The sequence below is a fragment of the Manacus candei genome, unplaced genomic scaffold (assembly GCF_025592945.1).
Source record: "Manacus candei isolate 608988 ecotype Guabito, Panama unplaced genomic scaffold, ASM2559294v1 h1tg000051l, whole genome shotgun sequence".
Lineage (NCBI taxonomy): Eukaryota > Metazoa > Chordata > Aves > Passeriformes > Pipridae > Manacus > Manacus candei.
Genome location: NW_026138099.1, coordinates 5511408 through 5535104, shown reverse-complemented (window position 1 = coordinate 5535104; position 23697 = coordinate 5511408). Strand labels below are relative to the sequence as shown.

Below are 23697 nucleotides of genomic sequence, written 5' to 3'. Positions count from 1 at the left end.
ACCCGCAAACTTTCTATGCCGGGCGGGGGCCGCGGCAGAGACCGTCCGCGCCCAGCTGTCAAAAACACCCAGCGGCCGCCGCCAACTTCGTGGCGAGGGCGGCTAGCGCGGGCTGCCGCCCCCTCTGCCCTCTTTCCCCTTCCCGCTTCTCCGCCCGCCTGCCCCTCGCAGCGGCTGCGGTCCCTCCCGCTGCTTCTCCTCTTCCTTATCGGCTCCAGGCGCTGCTGGAGCGAGCGAGAGAGAAGGCGGCAAGGCGAAAGCAAGCTGGAGGGAGGGCTGAGAGGGGGCAGAGAGACGGCGCAAAATGGAGCGTAGCCCAAAGGAGGGGGTAAGGAGCCGGAGGGGGAGCGGGGAGAGCGTTAGAAAGGAAACGAAAAGTTAGGCAAAGTTTTCGCTCGTGGTGCCGGTTTCCCGCTTCCCACCCATTGCTCCATCAGCTCTCGGGACTCTGCTGCGGCGGCGGCGGCTGCTGCTCGGTGTGGGATCTGAGGAAATTTTTTGTAAAAGGGTGGGATTTTTTTTTTTCGGGGGGGGGGGAAGGGAGGCGGGAGGAGGTGAGCCGTCACGGTTGTACGTTCGCAGGGAACAGACAAGAGTCACATCTGTGTGTGACACGGAGCCAAACCGAGCGAAACCCTGCCCCGGCGGCGCCGTGGAAGCGCAGCCGCCGCGCCGGCCCTGGCTCGGCACAGCGCAAGCACACAGCGCCTGGCCCGCTCCCGCCGCCGCTCCCGCGGGGGGACGGGCGGGGCGGGCCCTCTGCGCCCTCCCGCGGCCGTAGGCGGGCCGGCCGGCGCGGCGCTGCCTGGGGCACCGCACGGCGCCGTGTCTCCGGGCTGCTGGCCTTCTGTGCCCGCTTTCCCCTCTGAAACCTTTCCTTACCGATTCGAAGCGCGGTTCTTCCACCCGTGCCCCGCTCGCGGCGCAGAGGGGCTGGCAGAGCCGACCTGCGTTGCACAGGATGCCTGGCCGGGGGAAGGTGGCAGGGAGCTGACAGGCTTCACCTACGGCACCGGCAGCCCGGTCGGTCCGGCTCCTGCCCTGCCCGAGAAGGCGCTGAGGGTCACCAGTGCGGTCAAAGCCGGCTCCCCTCCTCAGGCGCCGTATAAACACGAGGTTTATACGCGAGGTTTGAACACGGCCGGGCCGTTAAAAACTGAACGTGAGGGGAACTTTCCAGGCACTGTGGAACAGAGACAGCACATTTTGCTCCCTTTTGGTGTAGCTGTACACTTCGATGACCTAGCACTTAGAAAAATTGAGAGGAGATGGGAGGTAGCTGATTTGCACTCCTGATTTTTCCCGCGTCTGCTATGGACTAAACCCATGGCAAACTCTTCCGGTAATGAACTGCATGTCCCTGTGAATTACCAACTTCCCAAGCTTGTTAATGATGCCTTGGGGTACCATATTTTGCCATCTTTGTTATTTGTGCGTTTACTATGGCTGTCAGAAGAGAGAAGGGTAAATGATCTACATTTCTAAATTATCTATATCTATGTAAAAGTGGTTTTCATAAAAACTAATTTAATATTTCTCAGTGTTGTCTGTGTTTCTGTGGAAAATTCATCGTTTTCTGGTTATTCATCGGATACCTTCATTAGACATAATATGTATCAGTTTATGGACTGGATTTGCAGCGTCCACACTTCATCAGGATTAGTTTTGATCCTTGAGAGGATGTTTCAGGCTCTAAACAACGATTCAAGAGGCTTTTGCATTTGTCAGGATTTTGGTTTTTTTTCCTACAAGTACTTTAACCAATGAAGATTTTGAGTAATTTATTGTCATTCTAAAAAAAAAAATCACAAGGTTAATTAAGCCATGATTTCATGCATTTTCTGTCAAAGGGGAGAGATAAAAAAACCTTGTTAATTATTTCAGAGTCACATTTCATCGTACATAAAAACGTATTTACCCTTTTGAAACTGGAAAGGGCCAAGAAGTTGCCAAAAAATTATGTTCACACAGCCCCCTCGTGGTCAAAGCCTTCAGAGCCTCACATCCACCTCTGCTCACACGAAGCAGGGAAGGGTCCTGCCAGCCTTGTTGTAGATTAAAAATAAAGTGCTGCAACCTTGGCTCGCAAAAGGCATGGTCACCTGCTAGAGTGAACATGTGCCATCCCCATAATCTTTACTAATCTTTACTGTGCAGTTTCACAGAAGCGAGTCAAAGGTTTTAAATGGTTACAGCTTTGTGAAATGAAAGGCTTATAGTAGGCAGACAGCCATTGACCTGAATTTGAAGCCAGGTTTCCTTACAACACTGGAAGAGTGTTTGGTTGGTTGTTTTTTTAACGGGGGCTAGGCATTTGAAGGATGTATTTCTGTATGCACTAAACAAGTAGATTACAGTCATAGTAATTTATATCACACAATAAAAATTTCTATGTAAGCTCTGATTTGTCATTTCAAAGACCCTGTAAGTATAGCACAATCATTAATAGATTACAGTTACTTTATTTTTAAAGAATCTTAAATTATTTTATATGGAAACTAATAATGCCACATGGAACTACTCCTTTGTTATCTTGCTTGATATTTGATTCAGCATTTTTAAACCTCTCTTTTTTTTTCTTCCACCTGTCAATAAGCCCATGGCTTTTGTATTGACAATATATTACAGCCTCTTGAAAGCTGATGAGGAGGTAAAATAGCTGGAGGCAAGTTGGCTGTTGGGAGTTCTGAGTCTTGAGTTGACAGTATGAGATTACAGGATAAACATTGTGGAGTAAAACATTTCTGCTCAAAGGATCATTAGCAAAAAAACTAACTGGTGGCATTTGAATATATAACATCATTAGACTTCAGATTGAACAAGCTCTAAGCACTTATTTTCCAAAATTTCTCATCTTTCAGAATCGTGCTTTCAGTGACATATGCAATAGTGTTTTAAATTTCTATGGAGTTCTTGCTTTCAAATTTGTCTACTATGTGGTGTATTCTGAGATAAAATTAGCAAGATAGGATTGTTATTAAAATACAATACCATACACATGCACAGTGACTTTTGTTTCTTTATAGTGCTGTAGTGACTGTGAAATCAGCACATCATTGATGTTGCAGGAAATGACAACATATCTTTTCTTGTAGTTCAATGAACACTGAAAAGACAGCATACAGACTCATGATGTGCCACAGGACTATCTTATGACTTCTCAAAAGGTGTACTTATCTTAAATTTTGGATATCATATGTAAGGTTTCAGAGAGTAACAGCAAAAACTTAACTTTTCCTTGCTTCTTAGACTAATGATATTGTTCATAAAGAAGGCAGCATCTAATAATTTCAGCTTCATGTCTATAAATAGGAATATCTGTAAAGCAAGTACTTTCTCACTGTAGATTTCCTTCAAAACCAGCTATAACCACCATAAAGAATTAATAGTACTCTCTGGTTTGAGATTCATTAGTGTAACAAAGTTAGACAGTAAAATAGTTTTCTTCTGGTTTTTGTTTGTTTTATTTTCCAGACTGGAACACCAAGACGTTGCAAGTTAGAGTCAGAGTAGTAACTGTAACTTGAGAAGAATGGAAGCATAATTCATCTAAATTGTGTTGTCTCCAGAATGTGGTATTTCTCTGCTATCTTGATATTCCTTCTCGCAGAGGGAATTTCTGGTTCACTTGTATCTTTTGCCCATTTTGCAAACCTGGTGATACAGTCCAGAGGATGTGCCCAATAGAGCAGAGGTGGGACATAATGCACCAGAGGCCTGAAAGGGGCTATAGCGAGATACCCAACTGAAATCCTCCATATTCTGATGAGTGGCAAGGCAAGAAAAAAACACTTCTAGAGAATGGCATAGTTGAAATGTTAATGAAAAAACAGTTTACCAATAGAAAGAATCTCCAACAGAGAAGTTATTCCCAGTCCTGAATATGAAACCGTTGTCATAATCCACAATTTATACAGGGGCAAAGAATCCAATCCAAAAGTAATCATCAAAATTTTAGACCAATACCATCATGAAGTCGTAATCAGGTTATTCGTTTTATTTAGGAATATGGCTGTAGCATCCATATACATACTGAATGTTTGTGTTTAGTTGCTATTCTAACTATTCTAAGTATTCTGAGTATTAGTTACAATATTCCAAGTGTTAGTTACAATAGCTAGCTTATAGCCTGGCTTATAGCATGACTTACAATAGATAGGCTCCTACTTCCTATTACAGACTCTTCCTTTTTTTTCCTTTTTAATTTTTCCTCTTTTTAGGCATTTTTACTTGATTTTTTTGCTAGTTACTCTATCAGATACTGAAATTTTGGGAGAACTTCAGCCATTATCAAGAACCTAATTAGAAGAGAATATCTGAGCATTTTTTATAAAAAAGGGTCTAATGATTTCTCTGGCAAACTATAATTTCCTGACAGAGTCTGAAATTTGATCTGATGTAGGCAGAGTATCAAAGATGCTGTTTCTAAAGAAGTTCACCTAAACTTAGCTATGAACCACCAGAACCTGAGACAAGAAGTGGAAAACTAGGGACCAACTGAAAATATTTTGTTTAAAGTCAGTTACTCAGGTTCACACGGGAGCTTAGGTACAGGGGTGGAATCTAAGTCTCCAGGGTGGAGTTTAACTGCTTCATCTACTTTAATTGTAGTTCTATCTTTCTGTCTCATTCATCAAACATCTTTCAGCCTTAAATTAGGAAAATATTAGAAAAGAAGCTTCATTCATTATACCAGGCAATCCTTTTTGTTTAGGGAATATTATCCATTCTGTGTACTTGATACAGACAGATCTTGCAGGGGGAAAACAGTACATGATCACACTGAAGGGCTGAATTAATGTTGCGTAGACACTCATAACATTTCCTAACTTCTGAACATACACCTTTCTAACTCCTGCTAACAATTGACAAAATTCAGTATTAAGTTCATGAAACTATGTCAAATAATAATACTGATAGTTAGGTGTTCTGAGTCAAAAAGTATTTTTGTCATTGAAGAAGTGAAATAAGAACAGCTAATTGTTTCCTTTACCTCTTGCACTAAAATATTGCAGGTGATTTGAAGTCTTTCCAGCACTTAAATGTTGCTAGGTCCTCCCAGTCATAATGGGTTTTTTTAGAGATGAAAAAAGGTTGTCAGCAGCATGTCCATCTTTTTTTCTTTTTGTACCGTATCCTCTGTACCCAATCTTTTCTAACACTATTTTAGAGGTTTCTGTCACACAGTTTGATTTATCCTAAACTTTCCCAAATGCATTAGCAGATGTTCTTAAAGACAAATGTACTTCCATTACTTTATGAACTCAGCTGAAAGAATATATATGAAAAGCAATAGATATAGATGTTACTTTGTAGTTCTACAACAGTTTTTGTAAGGGACACTAGAAGGTTTTAAACAGGAGCAAAGAAACAAAACTGTTCAACCCACTTTAGAGACGGATAGAATATAGAGCAATAAGTTTCAGCAACTCGCTTAAAGTAGTAAAGAAAGAAAAATACATGTTTTCGTTTATTTGCAGTTTTATTATCATTCTTTCTTCAATAAGAATACATATGTTTACTTTTAAGAGCTCTCTAAATTGAAGTTTCTTCTTTCTCTGTTGTCACTTCCAATCTTTGTCCATCAAGATTGTTTTCTATAACTTAGTAATTGCTAGTCAGAGACCACACATAGTGTTCTATATGCATTCTGGAATACGTTTCAGCTTATCTCATATAACACTTGAGGGTATTTTTCCCAAGTGAATCTCAATGTTTTTCAGTTCTCTTAGTGTTTTACCATTTGTTTTCCTTATTACTCCAGTCAAAAGTGATTCCCTTGGAGAGTTAGTTGTAAGCACAACTTTTTTCTTATCCAGTTTAACTGCTTTAGTCTTGAACTTTAATTGTTGATGGGATTTTACTTCTTTTATCTTGGTATCTTACAATGAGCATTTAACTTGATCTCATAAATTGGTTTTAACAAATAAAATGCCCCACTCGCAGCTAATAGTGATTGGTGGCTCAGTATCTTAAAAATGTCAAATGTAAATTGGCGGTGCAAGTCACAAAATCTTTCATGTCCAGGCTCGAGAGATTACTGCTAAGACTTCCCTACTTTTAGAAAAATTATTTTTTCTGCTATTCACACCTTGCTTAAATGGAGGCTTTAATGGATGTGGCAACCTAACCTGAGTACAGAACAGAACATAAAAGCAGGCTTTAAATAATGTGGTATATAAAGATTACTCATGCATCACAAGTTCTTTATTCCTTTTTATTTTTTTTAATAATTGCTTTAAAAAATAAAATACTAATTGACCTTCTTGTCAAGAGAAAGAAAAGAAGGCAGAAGAATTGACAGCTTGATACTTGCCTTTCTGCAAAAGACCAGCTTTTCGATTTGGGCCTCTCTTAGCTATGGATTCAACTATTCAACTACTAGCAGATACTTAATAGGTCTTGTTTGAGCTTGAGCTTGATTGTAAGCCTCACATCCAAAGATCTAGTTAGAATACCAGGTACTCTTGCTGCTTTTTAGTATAAAAACTTTGTTGAGGAGATCTACTAGACTTCCTGTATTCGTTCATTTTGGACAGGTAAAATTGCAAAAAGAAGGTAGACTTTGCTACTGGAATTGCTACTTATACCTTAAGTCTGAGGACACAGGAGAAAATAGAAAATTACAATATTGTTTCCAAAACCTGGTTTCCTTCTTAAAGTACTTTTTCATCCACTGGATCATAAGTCAAATACTGTTTGCAATTGATAATGCTATCCAGATAGAACTCTGAATTTCCTTTCTGTTCTTCGGCTGCCCCACAAGTTTGATTTTACGTCCAAAGGGTTGGTCTTTGAGCTTTCACCAATCTCTCAAAGTTTGTGGCTCCACCAGCGTGTATGTGTATATATGTGTGTGTGTGTGAATATACATATATGTGTATATATATGTGTGTGTATACACATATAAATGTATATATGTGTGTATATATATATATATATGAAGTTAATAAAATGAATTTATTCCATGTGTGTATCTATGGAAAAGTAGAATAAGGGAAACAGTGAACAGTTGGCTAAATGGTTCTTTTTAAAACCTCAGAATTTTTTAGAGTCAATTCAAAATGTAAATGTGGGTCTTTCTGAATTGGTAAATTCTAGTTTGTGAGTTTTAGTTACACAGGGCAGGAGAGTCTTTTGGTATATTTGTTGTCAAGGACAAAAAAAAAACTTTCTACTGTGAAAGTCCATTTAGACTTGTGTCATTCACCCTATAGGTACTATTAATGAATATCTCTGTTCAGGTATTAACAGAGGTATATACCTGAATATACCTAGAGCTAGACATGAGGAGGACAGGGCAATGCCTCTAATGAAGAATCAAAGGAAGTTACGATTTGAAGGACTGCAAGAAGCTCTTCTTTGTGAAATACTCTGACAGAAAGAGGGGCTGTTCATAGAATATGACATTGAATACGTAGCAGCTGAGATTTTCTTTGTCAAATTATGTTTTATATGCTGAACATTTTAATTTTACTCTATTTCTGATTTCTTGGTGTATCTGAAAGGTTTTCATTTGCATGTATTCTCTGCCCTATGGCTTTTGCAAACAAATACACTATGTACATGCAAAAGTAATTTTATGTTTGATACACATAAATAAAAAAAGTTGTTGATACTCTGTTTGGCTTTGTGATCTAGACAGCATGAATTTTAAATTTTAAACAGTTCTACAACCTGTCCCAGTCAAAGGTGGCAACATTGTTTCACAGATCACTCTGATGAGGTCAAGTTTCTTTTACCTGACCCATAACTGCCAATTAATGGGTATTGCACTGATAGCAAATACATCGCTACTAAAGAAGAACTTCCACAAGCTGTGAGATAAGAACTATGACAACTGTTACAAAATCAGCAGTTATGTAGGATCTTCAGTTCAGTGACATGACTAGCAAATAAAATATTTAAATTTAAAATATGAGCTTTGCTATTCTGTAGTCTATAACTGAATAATCGCAGAATTAGCTGAATCTTCAGATAGTCTAGCAGATACAGTCTTATGGGTTTGATGGTGTGGAAAGTCCATGAATCCAGTCTTTATTGTCAGTGCCTCCCCTAACATTGTTGCTATTCCCTGTTTCAGTCTTTAATAATAAAGGATAGCTCAAGATTTCAACGTGGTTTCTTCTTTTTTTTTCTTTCTCCCTAGAAGTTTAAAGAATGGTTGAAATACAGTCCAAGTCACATTTGTAAAAGGATACTGCCTCTAAGTACTCTTCTAAATAATTTCAGATATTTCTCTTAAAAGACAAAAAGTATTTCCTTGTAACTTCTTCAGCTTTTTTTGTCTTCTTATTTCTTTTACAAACCGGCCACGTGCACATGCACACACAAGCATTTCTTAGTGCTTTGTAAGAGGTGTTAATAGAATTGAAATAATTGCTTTAAAATTGAAGATAAAATAAATTCTATATTTGAAAGGAAATATGATCTTTAATTGAAGTGCCGCATTTATGCAGAGGAAAGACAGAAACATCTGGTTCTTCATGTATAGTTTTGGGAGGCATTTAGTCAGGAAATCTGCCGTAGAAGCATACCAATGGATACATTTTTCCAGACACTAGAGGAAAATGCTATTCATCAGTAGTGCAACTAGCTCAGAGTCTCATTTTGAAGGAGAGGGGCATCAAAAGAAATACATAATGATCTACTTCTAGCTCTAATAATACTTCACTCTCTATTTGCCTTATTCAAAATGATCTTACCTCTAGCCTTTAAAATATTTTACGGTATTACTATAAAAGCTAGACCAATAATGTAGGTTCTAAATTTACTTACTTATACCGGGAAAAGTAAATCTATCGATATAAAATAGCTACATGTTACTGGTATCATACCTTTTAGATGAAAAGCTGGTATTGTGATGGCGAACAGCAGATACAAACCACCCAACATCATCACTGCATATGACAAGCATACATTACTTCATTTTGAACTGGATCTGTGCAGTCTGTATGACACCTTGAATTTATGGAATTGCAGAGTTTTGGATCTGGATCAAGTCTCAGGACTTCTAAGAGAAGATTAGTATATGTGGAACATCTCTATGAGATGTTGTTTTAGAGTTTTCTAAAAAATACCACTATACCCTCCATAAGTGGCCTTTATTAGCCTCCAGTACTTCACGGCCTTTAATGTTAGATTTTCCTAATAGCTAAAAAAAATATTTTTCCTATAAATAAACTAATTCCTACTTGTCCTGTCCTAGACAGATTTCACAGCAGACTTGTGAATACTGGAAGACCTTTCTCCTGTTCTTTTTAGGCTTCCACTTTCCCCATAGACCCAACAGTGCCTTTGCCTTCAAGCATTTCTCATGGGTTGTATTTCTGAAAATTATTAGCACTCTTAATGCTTTTTCCTGAGTACTACTCAACTTACCTTAAATGCCAGCAAGTTCACTAGTCTGATTTGCAAATGGTTCTCTAGCTTAAGCTTTATGTGATCCATAGATAATAATTACCTAGTGTATTTGATGTACAATATTCTTGGTAATGCATCTGAAAATGGCATTTGCTTTTTAATATCATACTGATCTAGTCAGCTTATGTTCCACTCTAACTGGATATCCCCATCCGTATTACTGTGATACACAATAATCCAAGATGCTTAGACTTTTTTATTATTATTATTTTTACCTTACTCTGTGTTGTTCTTTGCCACCAACTTTTAAACAAACCTTTCTTAGCTACTCTCAGTTTATCAAGACAACATAAAATATGCTTTACTCTGTCACCAAAGTTGTTACTAGAATTATGATCAACCTTATAATTGTCAAAATTCCTCTGTTCCATGCCATGTGTTTCAAGACACAGCTGAGCCAAGTAATCATGACTGCTGATCAAAGATTATCAGCTCACAAAAACAGTACAAATGTTATCAAATGAGACAGAAGCTAAACTAATATATGCTTTTACATGACTCTTGAAACCTATTGTAGATAGTTTGTTACTTTTGTGCAGCTTGTATCCTGAAAATCATATTAATTCAGTTTTAACTACAACCTTGCCACTGGAGTTATTGACAAACCTGTGAAGACTTGTGCATTCTTCTCTGAAAACTACCTTATAAGACCTATATAGGATTACACTTGTTGAGGATGCTAAGGTCTCTTTGGCTTGACATAGAGCTATACATTCATTTAGTATTAGTAGAAACACTTAAATGTTAGTAAAAATTAAATTAGATTTCCCATAATGAATATTCTCAAGTTTGAAAAATTTATTTGAAATTTCTTGGTATTTCATGCATGGCCTCCTTCTTTGTAAAATCATCCTAATGGCAACAGCTTTTATGGTGGGGGAAACAGTTTTCCCCCGTGAAGTTATAAAATGCTAAAACCCCAGGGGGTGGTGACACTTGAGGTTTTTAACCAATGAGCGCTTTTGCAAAATATAAACATATCACAAGCAGAACGGAAGAGAAGGTGATGTTGTAGTTGTTGCTGGAGAAGTAGCCATGTTCTGAGGCCACAAGGAGAAGGGGCAGGAGCCCCTCTGGGGGGCCACAGCCCCCCTGCCCCCAGCAGGGGGGCTACAGGGACTTGGAACAGTGTAAAACTGGGCTAAGTACCTGTAGCTAGAAAGCTAAAGATGTTTCTCCACTGTGAGCCACAGCAAGAGATACTGAAAAGCGGCGGCAGAACAGCAGTGGACGGAGAAAGTGGCAGAGAGCCAGAAGAGATAAGACCAAGCAGCAACGGCAGGCATGCAGCAACACAGAGAGAATTTCTGGAAGGAGAGAGAGAAAGAGAAAGAGAGCCAGCAGCAGAGAGAGCGAGACTAAACTACAGAGACAGAGTTCTGGGGTAAGAACTGAATCAAAAACCCCCAAACTCCTTGGAGACCCCTCCTAGAAGGGAGGAGTGAAGTGCAGTAGCACTGCAGAGAGGAGCTGAAAAGCTCAGGCGTTCTGGAAAGCTAGACCAGGATGGCCAGAGGAATGCAGAGGGGGTGACCTTGGCCCCCCCTCACTGCTGCTGCTAAGCTAAGCTAGCAGCCTGAGATCAGAGCCCAGGAGCTCTGTAGGGGAAATTGAATCCCCTGAAGATAAGGACCGTCATGAAGACCCCTGCACTTCGTGATATGATGTGGTGAAGCGCCCTTGTCCTGGGAAACTCAGCCCACGGAAGAGAAGACCCTCGCTTGAAGACGACGGGCTGAGGGGCTTGGATACCCCCTTGTGGGTACTGGCAGAGATCCAGCTACAGCTGCTGCATGGAAGAGAGAGAGAGAACCTGCTGCCTTAAAAACACTGCTGCTCTGAGAGTAGACAGGATCTTTCCTTCTTCCCTCCTGGACTTTTATTTGGAGGGGAGAAGAGATTTGATCCATTGTAAGTACTGTTTTGTCACAGTAGAGTTTAGAGATAGTTAAGATCGTATATAATGTATTGTAGTATTTATCTGTACAGTCATTGTAATATATAATCCCTTTCCCCCATTTTGAGTCTCATGTGGTGTCTGGAAAACCCATTTCACACTGGGTTGAGATGTGGGACGGGGGTTTGGACTAGGGAATTAGATTTTTGGCGTTCTCAAACCATGACAGCTCTACATTTTCCTGCTGTGCATCTTCAGAGAGTCTAGGATGAAAGCTGTTATACAGATATGAACATATCTGTTTGGTGAAGTAAGCAAAAGCAGGGAACCAAATTGAAGTCTTTTGCACTGTCTTGCAGACCACTAACTACAGTGAAGATATGTGGCTGGCTCAGAAATAACATGTGATAATTAAGTCATATCCAGACTTCTTAAATCATGGTATGCTCAGGAATCAATAATTTTAGGACTGAGGGCAGGATGATTGTTTTGTGTTCCTGTAAATGTTTCAAGATACTAATTGTGATTACAATATGAAATTAGAGATCTATCCAGTGTGATATTCAGTAAATGCATTTCATATCACAGACAAAATTAGAAATTTGTGAAAATTACAGGACTGTCTGTACAGAGTAAAAAAAATACTTGTTTGCAGAAATGTGTTTATATAAGCAACAAGAATAAAAGTCAAGTAGAATCAGACAGCTTTCAGGTAAAGGCTGCCCTACTATTCGTGCACTTGCAAAGCTTACATGTATATTAGAAGAAATTAATTTGTCTCACACAAACGGTACTAGGCATCTGAATTTGACTTTTAAAAATTGCTCGGCATGTATAGGTTATAGTATTTTTTATTAGTTCAGAGCCATAAGAATAAACGCTTTCAAGCCATGCAGGGAACGCAAACAGACTCCACACAAAGGGAAGCTTGGATCTGTAAAACAAACCTGTTAGGTAGGTCAAGAGTATTAAATAAATTCACCTTATATTTTAGTGCAAAATATGGGCAACAGGGCATACAGGGAATGTGCATACTTCATCCCCACTTGATAATTTGTTGTAGTGTTCATGTGTCTTGTGAACTTTCCTCAATCCTTTGTCATTAAAATCAGTTCTGTTGGCAGTCTGATGGCGTACTGATGGAAGCCTCTTCAACCTAAGGCGACTGAAGGCCCACACCAAGACCTTAAACCATCTTGTCCGGAAGCTGCTTTATGCTGATGACGCCGCCCTTGTTGCCCACACAGAAGCAGCTCTGCAGCGTTTAACATCCTGCTTTGCAGACGCCGCTGAGCTCTTTGGGCTGGAAGTCAGCTTAAAGAAGACAGAAGTTCTCTACCAACCTGCAACTCAGGAAGTTTTCCATCATCCCCATATCACCATTGGCAAATCATTGCTTAAATCAGTCCAGCAGTTTAATTACCTAGGTAGCCTCATCTCCTCCAATGGTAAGATTGATGGGGAGATAGACAACAGGTTAGCAAAGGCATATAGTGCTTTTGGAAAACTCCATAAAAGAGTTTGGCGAAATAAACACTTGAAGAAAAGCACAAAGATCAGTGTTTACAGAGCCATAGTGCTGTCTACTCTTTTATATGGATCTGAATCATGGCTCATCTACTGTCACCACCTGTGACTCCTAGAACGCTTCCATCAGCGCTGTGTCTGCACAATCCTAAACATCCACTGGTCAGATTATATGACTAACACATCTGTTCCTGAACAAGCAGCAGTCACAAGTATTGAGGCCATGTTGCTGAGAACACAGCTGTGTTGGGCAGGGCACGTCTCCAGGATGAAGGACCACTGCCTCCCTAAGATCTTGCTTTATGGTGAACTTGTCACTGGCTGCCGCAAGAGAGGAGCCCCGAGGAGAAGATACAAGGACTTCCTGAAGCAACATCTCAGCCTTGGCCATACTGACCACCATAACTGGTCTACTCTGGCCTCCAGTCGGGAGGTCTGGAGACACACCATCTATAACGCTGCTGATGCTTTTGAGAAAGGACGCAGGACCACTCTTGAGGAGAAGAGACAACGCAGAAAGATTCGTGCCCTGCAGAATATTCCACCTAAGGAGTCTTTCTACTGTGCCTTTTGCAACCGGACGTGCCTGTCTCGTATTGGCCTTTTTAGCCACCAGTGCACTTGTAACAAACGTGGGTAGAGCCCTTCCCAAATCTTCATTTGCGAAGCCCAGCCATGAATGGCAGTCAGGTTTCCGTGCTGAGAGCTAGGAAGGAAAATATTTATTATTAAAGAGATATACAGCTGCTACTACTGATCCTGAAAAGTTTATTTTGGACACCCCAGATTATGACTTTCTTTTCTCTTTTTTTCCACTTTTGAGTAAAAGCTTGGGTGTGTGCTTGAAAAAACAGGTCTGCAATGAGCGTAGAGAGTGCCTATTTGTTATCTATTCTGTCTGCTGTTCAGGCTGTGTAGTTTATTTTAGATAAACAGCAAGACTGAAAACAACATTATTGTTGTTGCTGTTGTTACTTTAGACAACTATGTGCATTTTCTTTGATTTTCACAAACATAGGACTCTTTAGTGTAAGGCACCATAATCAAATTCAGACCATGTCAATATCTATACTTTAAAAGAAACTGCAGACATTTACTATATATTTTAGCTATCTTATTTTTTGTGGTATATTAAAATAAATTCTGTCTTTGGTTTCCCTTAATAACATTGATAGAAGGTCAAATAAGTGGAAATAGATAATATTCAAAATTTTGTTGAATGCATGAAGTGAACAAAAGTAACTGCTTGCAGTTCTCTTAGAAGGAACTATTAACTATTTTTCAAACACTTCAGGGAAGTTCATGTTGATATTGTCTGATAATGCAGTTTACACTATTCTTAGTAGATCAACCACAAAAAGTAGTTGATCAACAATCAAAATTATACAAAAAGTACATTGATGTTTAATTATAAGCAAAGAGTTTAAAGAACACCTGTGAACATGAATCATTCAACCATCAGTAGTTAGTGACACTGCTGCACTTCTAGACGATTTATATGACTCAGCACTTAGTTTCATCCTACTGCAGAATTTCTTTGGTCAGTATGTGAAATTGCTCAGAATTGCTTGTCCCAATGTATTTTGCCTTCAATATGGATCTAATGCTTCTGAGTTATTTAACTATGTACCTCCTTTCCTTGATCTAGTTTTGTCATTTTCTCATGTTTTCTTTGGCTTCTGCTTCTCCAGTTACCATAGATGGCTGTATTCTCAAACTCCCTCCACTTCTGCTATATTAGGTGGTATAATCTCCAAAGACTAATAACTGAGTACAACTTCTCTTTTAACTCTCACGCCACGTATCTTTCATTCTCTCCCCTTCTATCTGGAGATACAATTTCTTCCCTGAATTAAAAATAAGGAAGATGGAGTATTTAGATGAAAGAAAATTGACATGGAAATATATAAATTACTACACTTTTTTTGCAAGTAAAATAATTTATATAACGTGTGACATTAGTAAATATACTTCTCATTTTGGAGTGCCATTTATTAGTAGCAAGCATGTATTCTGAATCAAAGATGCTATCAATGTCTATTATAAATTCCTTGTATCAACAAAAGTACTTCTCGAGATTGCACTTATTTTAACATATTAAAAAAAACTTTATTCACAACTAGAGGTACATACCAAATCTGCAAATATTAGAAGCAGTTACTCTAGAGGAGGAATGTCTCAAGGGGCACCCCCAAGGATTCTTGAGAAAACTGGGTTCAATTTTTATTTCCTTTTTATTCTTTTTGCATGACCTAAGCCAATTTACGGTCTCTTCGTAGTTCAGTTCCTCTGGTATAAAATGGGTATTACAAGAAGTTTCCAACTTACAGGAGTAGAGAGATGTACACTCAGCTAAAATTTTGAAATTAAGACAGTGATCATTAAATTGGCTCATGGGTCACAGAGGCTAATAGTGAGGGAACACCAGACTGGTGACCTGTAAGTAGTGGGGTTCCACAGGGCTCCATCCTACACCCTGTACTCTTCAACAGCTTCATAAATTACTTGGATGCAGGACTAGAAGGGATACTAAGCAAGTTTGCAGATGACGCAAAACTGGGAGGAGCTGTTGACTCCCTCGAAGGCAGGGAGGTCCTGCAGAGAGACCTCAACAAATCAGAGGACTGGGCAATCATCAACCAATCAGGTCAACAATGGGAAAGTGCTGGATTCTGCACCTGGGATAGGGCAACCCTGGATGTTCATACAGACTGGGGAATGAGATGCTGGAAAGCAGTGCCATGGAAAGGAACCTGGGGATCCTGGTTGATGGTAAGTTCGATATGAGTCAGCAGTGCCCTGGCAGCCAGGAGGGCCAACCGTGTCCTGGGGGGCATCAGGCAAAGCATCGCCAGATGGTCGAGGTAGGGGATTGTCCCGCTCTGCTCTGCACTGGGGTGGCCTCACCTTGAATATTGTGTGCAGTTTGGGCCAGTGCAATATAAGAAAGATGTTGAGCTGTTAGAGAGTGTCCAAAGGAGGGCAACAAAGATGGTGAAGGGCCTTGAGGGGAAGCCGTATGAGGAGTGGCTGAGGTCTCTTGGTGTGCTCAGCCTGGAGGAGAGTGAGGGGGGACCTCATTGCAGTCACAACTTCCTAGTGAGGGGAAGAGGAGGGGCAGGCACTGATCTCTTCTATGTGCTGACCAGTGACAGGAATCCAAAGGAATGGACCGAAGTTGTGTCAGGGAAGGCTTAGGGTGGGTATTAGAAAAAGGTTCTTCACCCAGAGGATGGGTTGGACACTGGAACAGGCTCCCCAGGGAAGTGGTCACAGCACCAAGTCTGGCAGAGTTCAAGAAGCATTTGGACAATGCTTTCAGGCACGTGGTGTGATTCTTGGGGATGGTCCTGTGCAGGGCCAGGAGTTCACCTTGGTGATCCTTGTGGGTCCCTTGCAACTCAGTATATTCTGTGATTCTGTGAAATACATTCCACTGGAATATTGCGGCTTTTAACAAAAAGAAAAATTTTTCATCTGTACAGGATGTCAAGCTTTCTTGAGATTGTGGAATTCTGTGCAAATCTTACCAATTTCTGCTTTAAATACAAAGTGCATTTGTTACATCTCCTGTAGGGCATGATGAATTTTTATACAGTTGTAGAAATATTCCAAAACACACCAATGTACACTCTTCTGATGTTAGAAAGAGCACAATAGATGAGAGTTATAAATTACATAGCTGAGACACTGCTGAGATACAATTGTGAGAAGAGTAAGGAAAAAGCTCACTGTACAGAATCTATTTTAACATCTTGTAGCAAAGGCAGATTAAGGAGATTAAGATGCAAGGCAAACTAATCATGTGTGTGAAGTTCTCTGTTAAATGAAAGGGAAAAAGTTTAACATGTAGAACATAAAAAGAAGTATAAGAGCTTGCAGATGAAGTAAACAGCAATACATAACAGAGAAGGATGCCGAGTCTCTGTCACCTATTCCTACTTTACTTTTTTGTCATTTTTCCAAGTAAAAAGTTGTATCTGGTCACTGCTCCTAGTATAGTAAATTAATCCTTTTTCACAATGCAATTTACACTTTTTCTTTCCTGATTTGAGGCATTTATCCAGCCGTCTTTTACCGTGGTTTTTTTACAGTATTTCTTATTTTTCACTGTGATCTCATTTGCCTACCCTCAAACACCTTTTTTTTCATTTGCTTCCAAGCCAATCTTTGATGTTTTTATATTTCATTTTCACTCAGTTCTGTATGTTGAAGAAATATTTCCCTTAAGGTTTTAACACTACCAAGAATTATACTAAACACAACATAGCTACTAGGGAAAAGCAATCAAGTTATTTTACATTGGAGAACTAGCATGCACAATGCTATGAGTTGCATCATGTAGTAAAATAAAATGCTGTGGTAATGATCATGACGTCTAAGATAGACTTCATTTTCTGTTTGGATGCTTTTCTTTCCTCCCTAAAAGAATGCTCAAAAAAACCCCATTAAAATACAATGAGCAAATCATGTGCCTTTCTAACATCTGGGGGCAAAGAAGGCTCCTGATCAATTTACTACTTACTCTTGGTCTGTTTATTTTATATTACTTCAGAATATGACCAGCCTTGAAAAGGCAATCAACACTTTGCAGCAACGGAAGGATTTTAATAAAGCTTTTGCATAATTACTAGAACAACTTCCTTCCTTCATGGAAGTCAGTCATCCATACAGTACTCAGGGAAGGCACCAGCTACCTAGTGGACTGTACCAATTCACCAAGGTTGTGTAAAGCATTTGGGTATAAAGGTGTTCAGCCTCAGGGAAGGGAAAATCTGCAGATTACAGGTGATTAGAAAAAGTAAATCTGAAGCAAATAAAGTGACAAATCTAAAAGGGGATGAAGAAGAGAAAAGGGGCCCAGCAGGAAGATGGCAGCTATTGTCACATGGCAAGGATAAAATCACAGAGAATACATTGAGAGGCATTTAGTTAACTGCCGAGGGACTGATACTGATATGTTAGGGTCAGTTATAGGGTCACTGATTGTGAAAAATATTCAAAGGAAAATACATGTTTCACCATGTAATGTACAGTGTATCAGAGAAGAACAAGCTCATGCCATCAGAAATCAAGAGTCAGAGAGTATTCAGCTTCAGAGGGAACACTAGATGACAGGTACAGAGGACCCTGGGATGTATTCTTTCATACTACCTATGTAGGACATGAGTTGAAAGTACTCCTTATTTTATCACAGGTCATTCCATCTCTTCTGAAGTTGGAAAGTATGATGCTAATTGAAGAGATAATTTACTTACTAGAAACCTGTCAAATGTCAATGCAGCATTACAAGACACAAAGCTGCAAAGGCATAAACTGTCAGGCTTTTGCTACTCAAAATAGTGCTGATTCTACTGTTCAGGAAGTAGATTCCTATGGACTACTATGTCCTTCGCTGAAAAACCTAGTCTTGATAAACCTCTGACCTCCTGGTTAATCTTTGTCTCTGCTTTCTTCCCCTGCCCTGGAAATACTGTATAAATTATACACCTACAGGTTGATCAATCTCTAGTCAGAATAAGTGGTAATAAAATGGAATTAAGGGGTTTTCTTGGGTATTTACTAAAGGTTTTCAGGGAGTGGTGAAAAGTTCTGCCTGTGAACATCTGTAGCTCTGTCCAACAGCTCAGTTACTCCATAGTTGCTGTATCCTGCATATCTTTCCAAAAGTGAAGGTATATCAATATAGAAGAGGAGATTCTTCATTTTTGCTGAGGAAAAGCAAGTTTAGTGAAAGTCTTACTAACCTGTCATGGGCAAAATGATATTCAAGCACCTTATATGGGAGGAGGAGAAGACAAGGAAAACAATGGTGATGACAGAAAAAGTATGTTTAGCAGAACTGTATGACTGACACAGGGCCAAGTGCAAAAAACATATAGTTGTGCTGAAGAAAAGGCCAGAGAATAAAATGTCTTTTGTTCCTGTGGGGGTTTTATTTGTTTCTTCTTGATACTGGCTAAGAAAGGTGAATAAAGAAAGAGCAAGGCAATTGCTTTTGATGCTTAGAGTCTTAAGGGTTTTTGATTTTTCTAATTTTTATAAGTTTTATAAGTAGTGATGTAGAAAATATAGGGTTTAGAAGCAGCAGCATTTATTCCCTTACCCTTACCCTTAGCACAGTCGACACACATTCCTCAACTCTCTCACCCCAATTCCCCCTATCAATTCTAAATTCCATTAGAATGTTTAGTCTCTCTCCAAGGTAGGCCCTCTTCTGTTTGAGAACATCTAATCCATAGCCTGAACCGCAGGATACAGTCAAGAACTGGGTAACCATGTGCCCTTTGTGCTCCAAGGAAGATGAAGATGATGAAGTAAAAGACCCCAGACCCAATTCCCAAGAGGCGGGCTGGGGGTGGATCAGGGCAAAAGCCAGGGGGTGGAAAAACCTGGGATTGGATGGACAGTATTATAAATTGTAACACCTAAGACGGAGAAGGCAAGCGCGCATCTTGTAACCTCTGTGCCTTTTTTTTTACCTTAACTCCATACTAAGTTGCCTCGGAGTTTTTTTTTCTCCCTGAGTTTTCTTTAGGCAACACTTTCCAGAAGGAATGGAGAACAGGAAGGGGACATCTTTGGATATAAGTACAAGACCATATAGCATAATAGCTCACAGGTGAGAAGATATTTCTAGGGAAAAAAAAAAAAAAAGAAAAAAACTCCTCAGACATCCCAATGACAAAAATACCCTGGTTTTAGAAGCTTCTGTTTCTCACATCAAAAACTAACAAATGGTGTAGTAATAGAGGCTCCTGAGTAAACTGAAACCCCCGATGAACAGTATCCATACCATTCAGGGAGAAGTGTGCTTAAGTGTTTACAGCTTACCTCCCAAGTTTCTCCTTTGCACTCTGCTGAGGCTTTTGCCAAATCCCTACATACATTAAAAATACTAACCACACTCTGTACTTGCTTGACAGGCTGTCTATCACTGGAGAATACAAATTGAGCCTGGATGCTAAGTTTTTCTAGCACATAAAACAGTCATATGCAAGGATGACCAGTAGTCATTAAGCTATGGTACTACACAGAAGTTCCTCCATGTGATTTGAATTAATTGGTTTATTAGTAGCAAAATAGCCAGGTGGGTCAAGCTAATTAAGACTATGATTGCTAATTGCCAACACTGGGGACAGTATGAGTAGTTTCAGAGGCAGTAGATGCAGTCTGTTTGTAACAGCTCTGTAAACTGCTAGATAGTTAAGACTGAGGAAAAAAATAAGGGGGAAGATGTTTCTGAGATGAAAGTGTAACTTATACTAGGCCCCATTCAGATGAAAGAAACCAGTCCTGTAAAGAACTTCTGCCACTCCTCAGTGGTCTAGTCAAGTGGTCTCCAAAGTAGGCACAAGATAATCCACTGGTGTGCAGGAAGAAAATACATTTTGTACCATTACATAAAAGTATTCAGTTTGTCATTATATCATCCTCTTGTATTTTCTATTTTTTTAATATTTTATCATACATATATATTAATATCATAGTACATGTATATAATTTATAAATTATATAAGGGTACATCATAAAAAAAGGTTGGAGTCCACTGGTCTAGTTTAAAAATTAGAATAACTTTTCATCAGGTTTCCAGTTTTCTGTGTATTTCACTCTCTGGTACCCTGGATGATGCCAGGTAGTTTGGCTGCCAGGTTTAGGTATTTCAAAATGGCAATACAATGTGGTTGTTGGTGTTTGTAAAACTCAAGATGTAAACGTGACATTTATATGCATTTAAAATAATGCATCATAAACCACACAATGCAACTCTAGGGCCAAATGGGCAGAAATTATTGTTATTATCAGATTGTTTCACTAAATGCTATGGAGAGAGTGCTGACTGAGAATGTATGATGTAAATTTGGAAAATCTATTTTAATAAGTTCATATGACCATAGCTGTATTAAGCGTAAAAAAATCCAGATAGTATGAATATTGTAGAAGACTGAGCTTTTAAAAATTTAGATTTGGTAGATGAAAGAAATTAAAAAACCCACAACATACTTGTTCCATATCATATATATATATATCAATAGCAACATTGTGATTTTTGAAACATCTCTTATTCTGCACCCATCTCACTTATGCAAAACAGATGCATAATTATTTTATACTCAACATTGGGTTCCCCATGCTTCTTTCTTTATCAAACACTACAAAGTTCTGTATGGTCCTTTTCTTGACATCCCTTTCCTTTTTACTCACTAGTAAATAGAATTTTTTCTCCATTTAAACAAGGTTCTTATCCCTTGCAGTTTGCCTGCCAAAACTGATAATCTCCTTGGATGCTGGCACATGTGCTTTAGAGTGAACAAGTTTCTAGAACTTACTCCATGTTGATAGTGACTCTCAGAAAAGGGGTGTTATCTTCTCTTCTGTTTTCTCCATAGCTTGACTGAAGTTTTAGATAAATATTTTAATGTGGGATTTTTTTTTCTTTACCATAGCTTAAATGGCAAAAGTGAAATGTCACATTGTATTAAAGAAATTCTGATTAATAATAGATTCTAAAGAATAATGATATGGGCAGCATTGCTTACTCAAATGTAATTCAGTCACTATCACAAATCATTTTGTCTTGTCAGTTTTTGCCAGCAGGTTTGTGGGAAGAATATTTATTTCCCATTCTAGTTATATCTGTTTATTTGGTGTTTTTCTAATTCACTCATCTCAGTTCACTTAGCTGGTATTGGATCTTTTCTCTATGGTGCCACCCCCTCATGTAATTTTCTCAGTGGAAGAAATTCTCATCCTGAAGAAGCTGCTAGATCAGAATTTCTACAGCAGATTTTTTCTGATGCTTTATATTTTCTTTAACATCACATGTTTTTTTGTAGTGAATTACATTAATTTACTTATATTATTTTGTAAATAATAAACATTTCAAGAATTATTTCAATGGTTACCGATATATAGCAGTTCTGTGGAATTCTCTGCCTTACCTTCAGTCTGATCTTTATTTTCCTGAGCATATAGTGTTAGGCATGGTTTTTTCAGTGAGGTTCCTGTGGGAATTTTAAGTGCATTATTTCACTAAGAAAAATAAATGAAATTTATTATCTATCTGTATAACCTTTCTATCTCAAACCATTAGTTTTCATCTAATTTTTTGATCTCGTTTTGATAGTTTGCTGTCAAAGAATTTGTGTAGTCTTCCCTGAGATCTCCCCCATATGTCATTAAGGTCATGTTTCTGTGCTGCCACATTGGTTGTCAGAGATGCTGCCTTTTCCTCCTATGTGACACATCTCTGGCATTTATTTCTAGTGCTGTTTTATAAAATGTTTGAGATTAGATTAACTAGATATCTTTTTTAAGTTACTTTAGTATTAATTCCTCAATTGATATTATGCATTAGTTTTTACCCCCTTCAGGATTGAAAATAGAAGAAATATAAATGTCGCTTTCTGACCTCATGGCAAGAGCTTGTGGGTTTCTTTTGACTTGTTACTTTAGAAATACTTCAGTTAGCTCTTTAGGATTTTTGTTTCCATTAGGGATGCACTGGCGGTAATATCCTTACTTTGTAGCTTAGAAATATTCACAGATTGTAGCCTGAACTGTCTGCTGTTAAGCCGAGAGAGTATTATATGCTTTAGGAGCTGTATAGGTAATGATGTGGACAGCTTTGACTTATACCACTATATAAGCTCCAGCTTGTGCAAATTGGTGAAAGCAGCATTTTTACTAGTACTTTGGTTTCTCACACAACATTCTATATAGTTGTATAGGCAACACTTTGTTTTACTGTTCTTGCAAGAATACGTTTTGATTGCAAAACAATACTGCAATACAGAACATCCAGTTTCTAGGTCTGTTGTCTGTGTGCCTGCAGTTCACCTCCTGAGGTCTTAGACTGCTGACCTGTGGCCTGACAGCTCAAATTTATTTGAAGCTTTTATATCTCTCTCTTTGAGCTGCTACACTCCTCCAAGATAGAACTGGAAGAGTGTTGTCTATGAAGAGATAACATGTATCACCTACTTCAGATTTTAGATCAGAGCTCAAACCTCTGTGGATATCTTGGCTCAAGCTGATTAACTGATCTCCGTGATTATACGTGCAAAATGTCTTGGCAGATTCATCTGAAAGGTGTTATTTAAGTATAACGTGCATTGTACATACAAATTAACTGATTCAGAATTGTTTTTCTGTAGGAACAAATATATTGGTTTTTAAGTGTTATATTTAATGGAATGGAGTAAAATATTGTTCTGTTTTATTTGATCTCTGTCCCCTGGCGGGCTTTCTTTTTTTCTTTCTTCCCAAGTGTGACAGTTTCCTCTTTAGACTTTTAATTATGTCTCCAAGGACCTTCTACATTACCAATGGTGGTGGCCGTTTACCATTTTGAGAGCTAATCCAGCTAGATACTCGCAGGCTATAGCAAGTTCTACGAAGATGATAATTCTATATTTTTTAACTCCTATAGAGTTTGGGGCTTTATTTGAATAATGTAATGGCTGAAATGGCCAAACCAGTCTTCTATCTGCCTATAGAAGAAACTGCCGCACTTATGATTGTTTTATCATGGTCTGTTCAGGTCATGGATCTGAGCCGAACATGAAAATTCAGACCTGTTATTTCACAAAAAAACCTGCTAATGGCATTGTCTTTGTAAGGTGATCTGATCACATCCTTCCTTTTTTTCTACCTCTGCAATAGTACCTGAACGACTCTTAAAATCAGACACTTTTCCTGCTCTTCAGGATTATTATAAAGAATGCTGTTTTAACTACACTGTATCTTCCTGCTTTCCATTCATTCTAACACTCCACTTTATTGCATCTCTCTCTGTCTTTCCATACTACATGCTAAGAAAAGAAAAAAAACAGGTGATGCATCTTCTT

The 23697-nt window shown here is 38.9% G+C and overlaps 3 protein-coding genes across 4 annotated transcripts in view; 1 reads left to right on the top strand and 2 right to left on the bottom strand.

Moving 5' to 3' along the window:
* Positions 1-2326, bottom strand: part of BNC2 (basonuclin 2) — a 344665-nt gene extending 342339 nt beyond the window's left edge. Inside the window, exon 1 of the mRNA XM_051801370.1 lies at positions 423-2326. Within this exon, the coding sequence (XP_051657330.1) occupies positions 423-434 (12 nt within the window). The 5' untranslated portion in view covers positions 435-2326. The remainder of the gene's footprint in view (positions 1-422) is intronic.
* The window catches only part of LOC127477273 (uncharacterized), a 702414-nt gene that overhangs the window by 331237 nt on the left and 347480 nt on the right, over positions 1-23697 (bottom strand). The window lies entirely within an intron of this gene.
* The window catches only part of CNTLN (centlein), a 263978-nt gene continuing 240290 nt past the window's right edge, over positions 10-23697 (top strand). The window contains exon 1 of the mRNA XM_051801346.1: positions 10-328. Coding sequence (XP_051657306.1) covers positions 305-328 — 24 coding nt within the window. The 5' untranslated portion in view covers positions 10-304. The remainder of the gene's footprint in view (positions 329-23697) is intronic.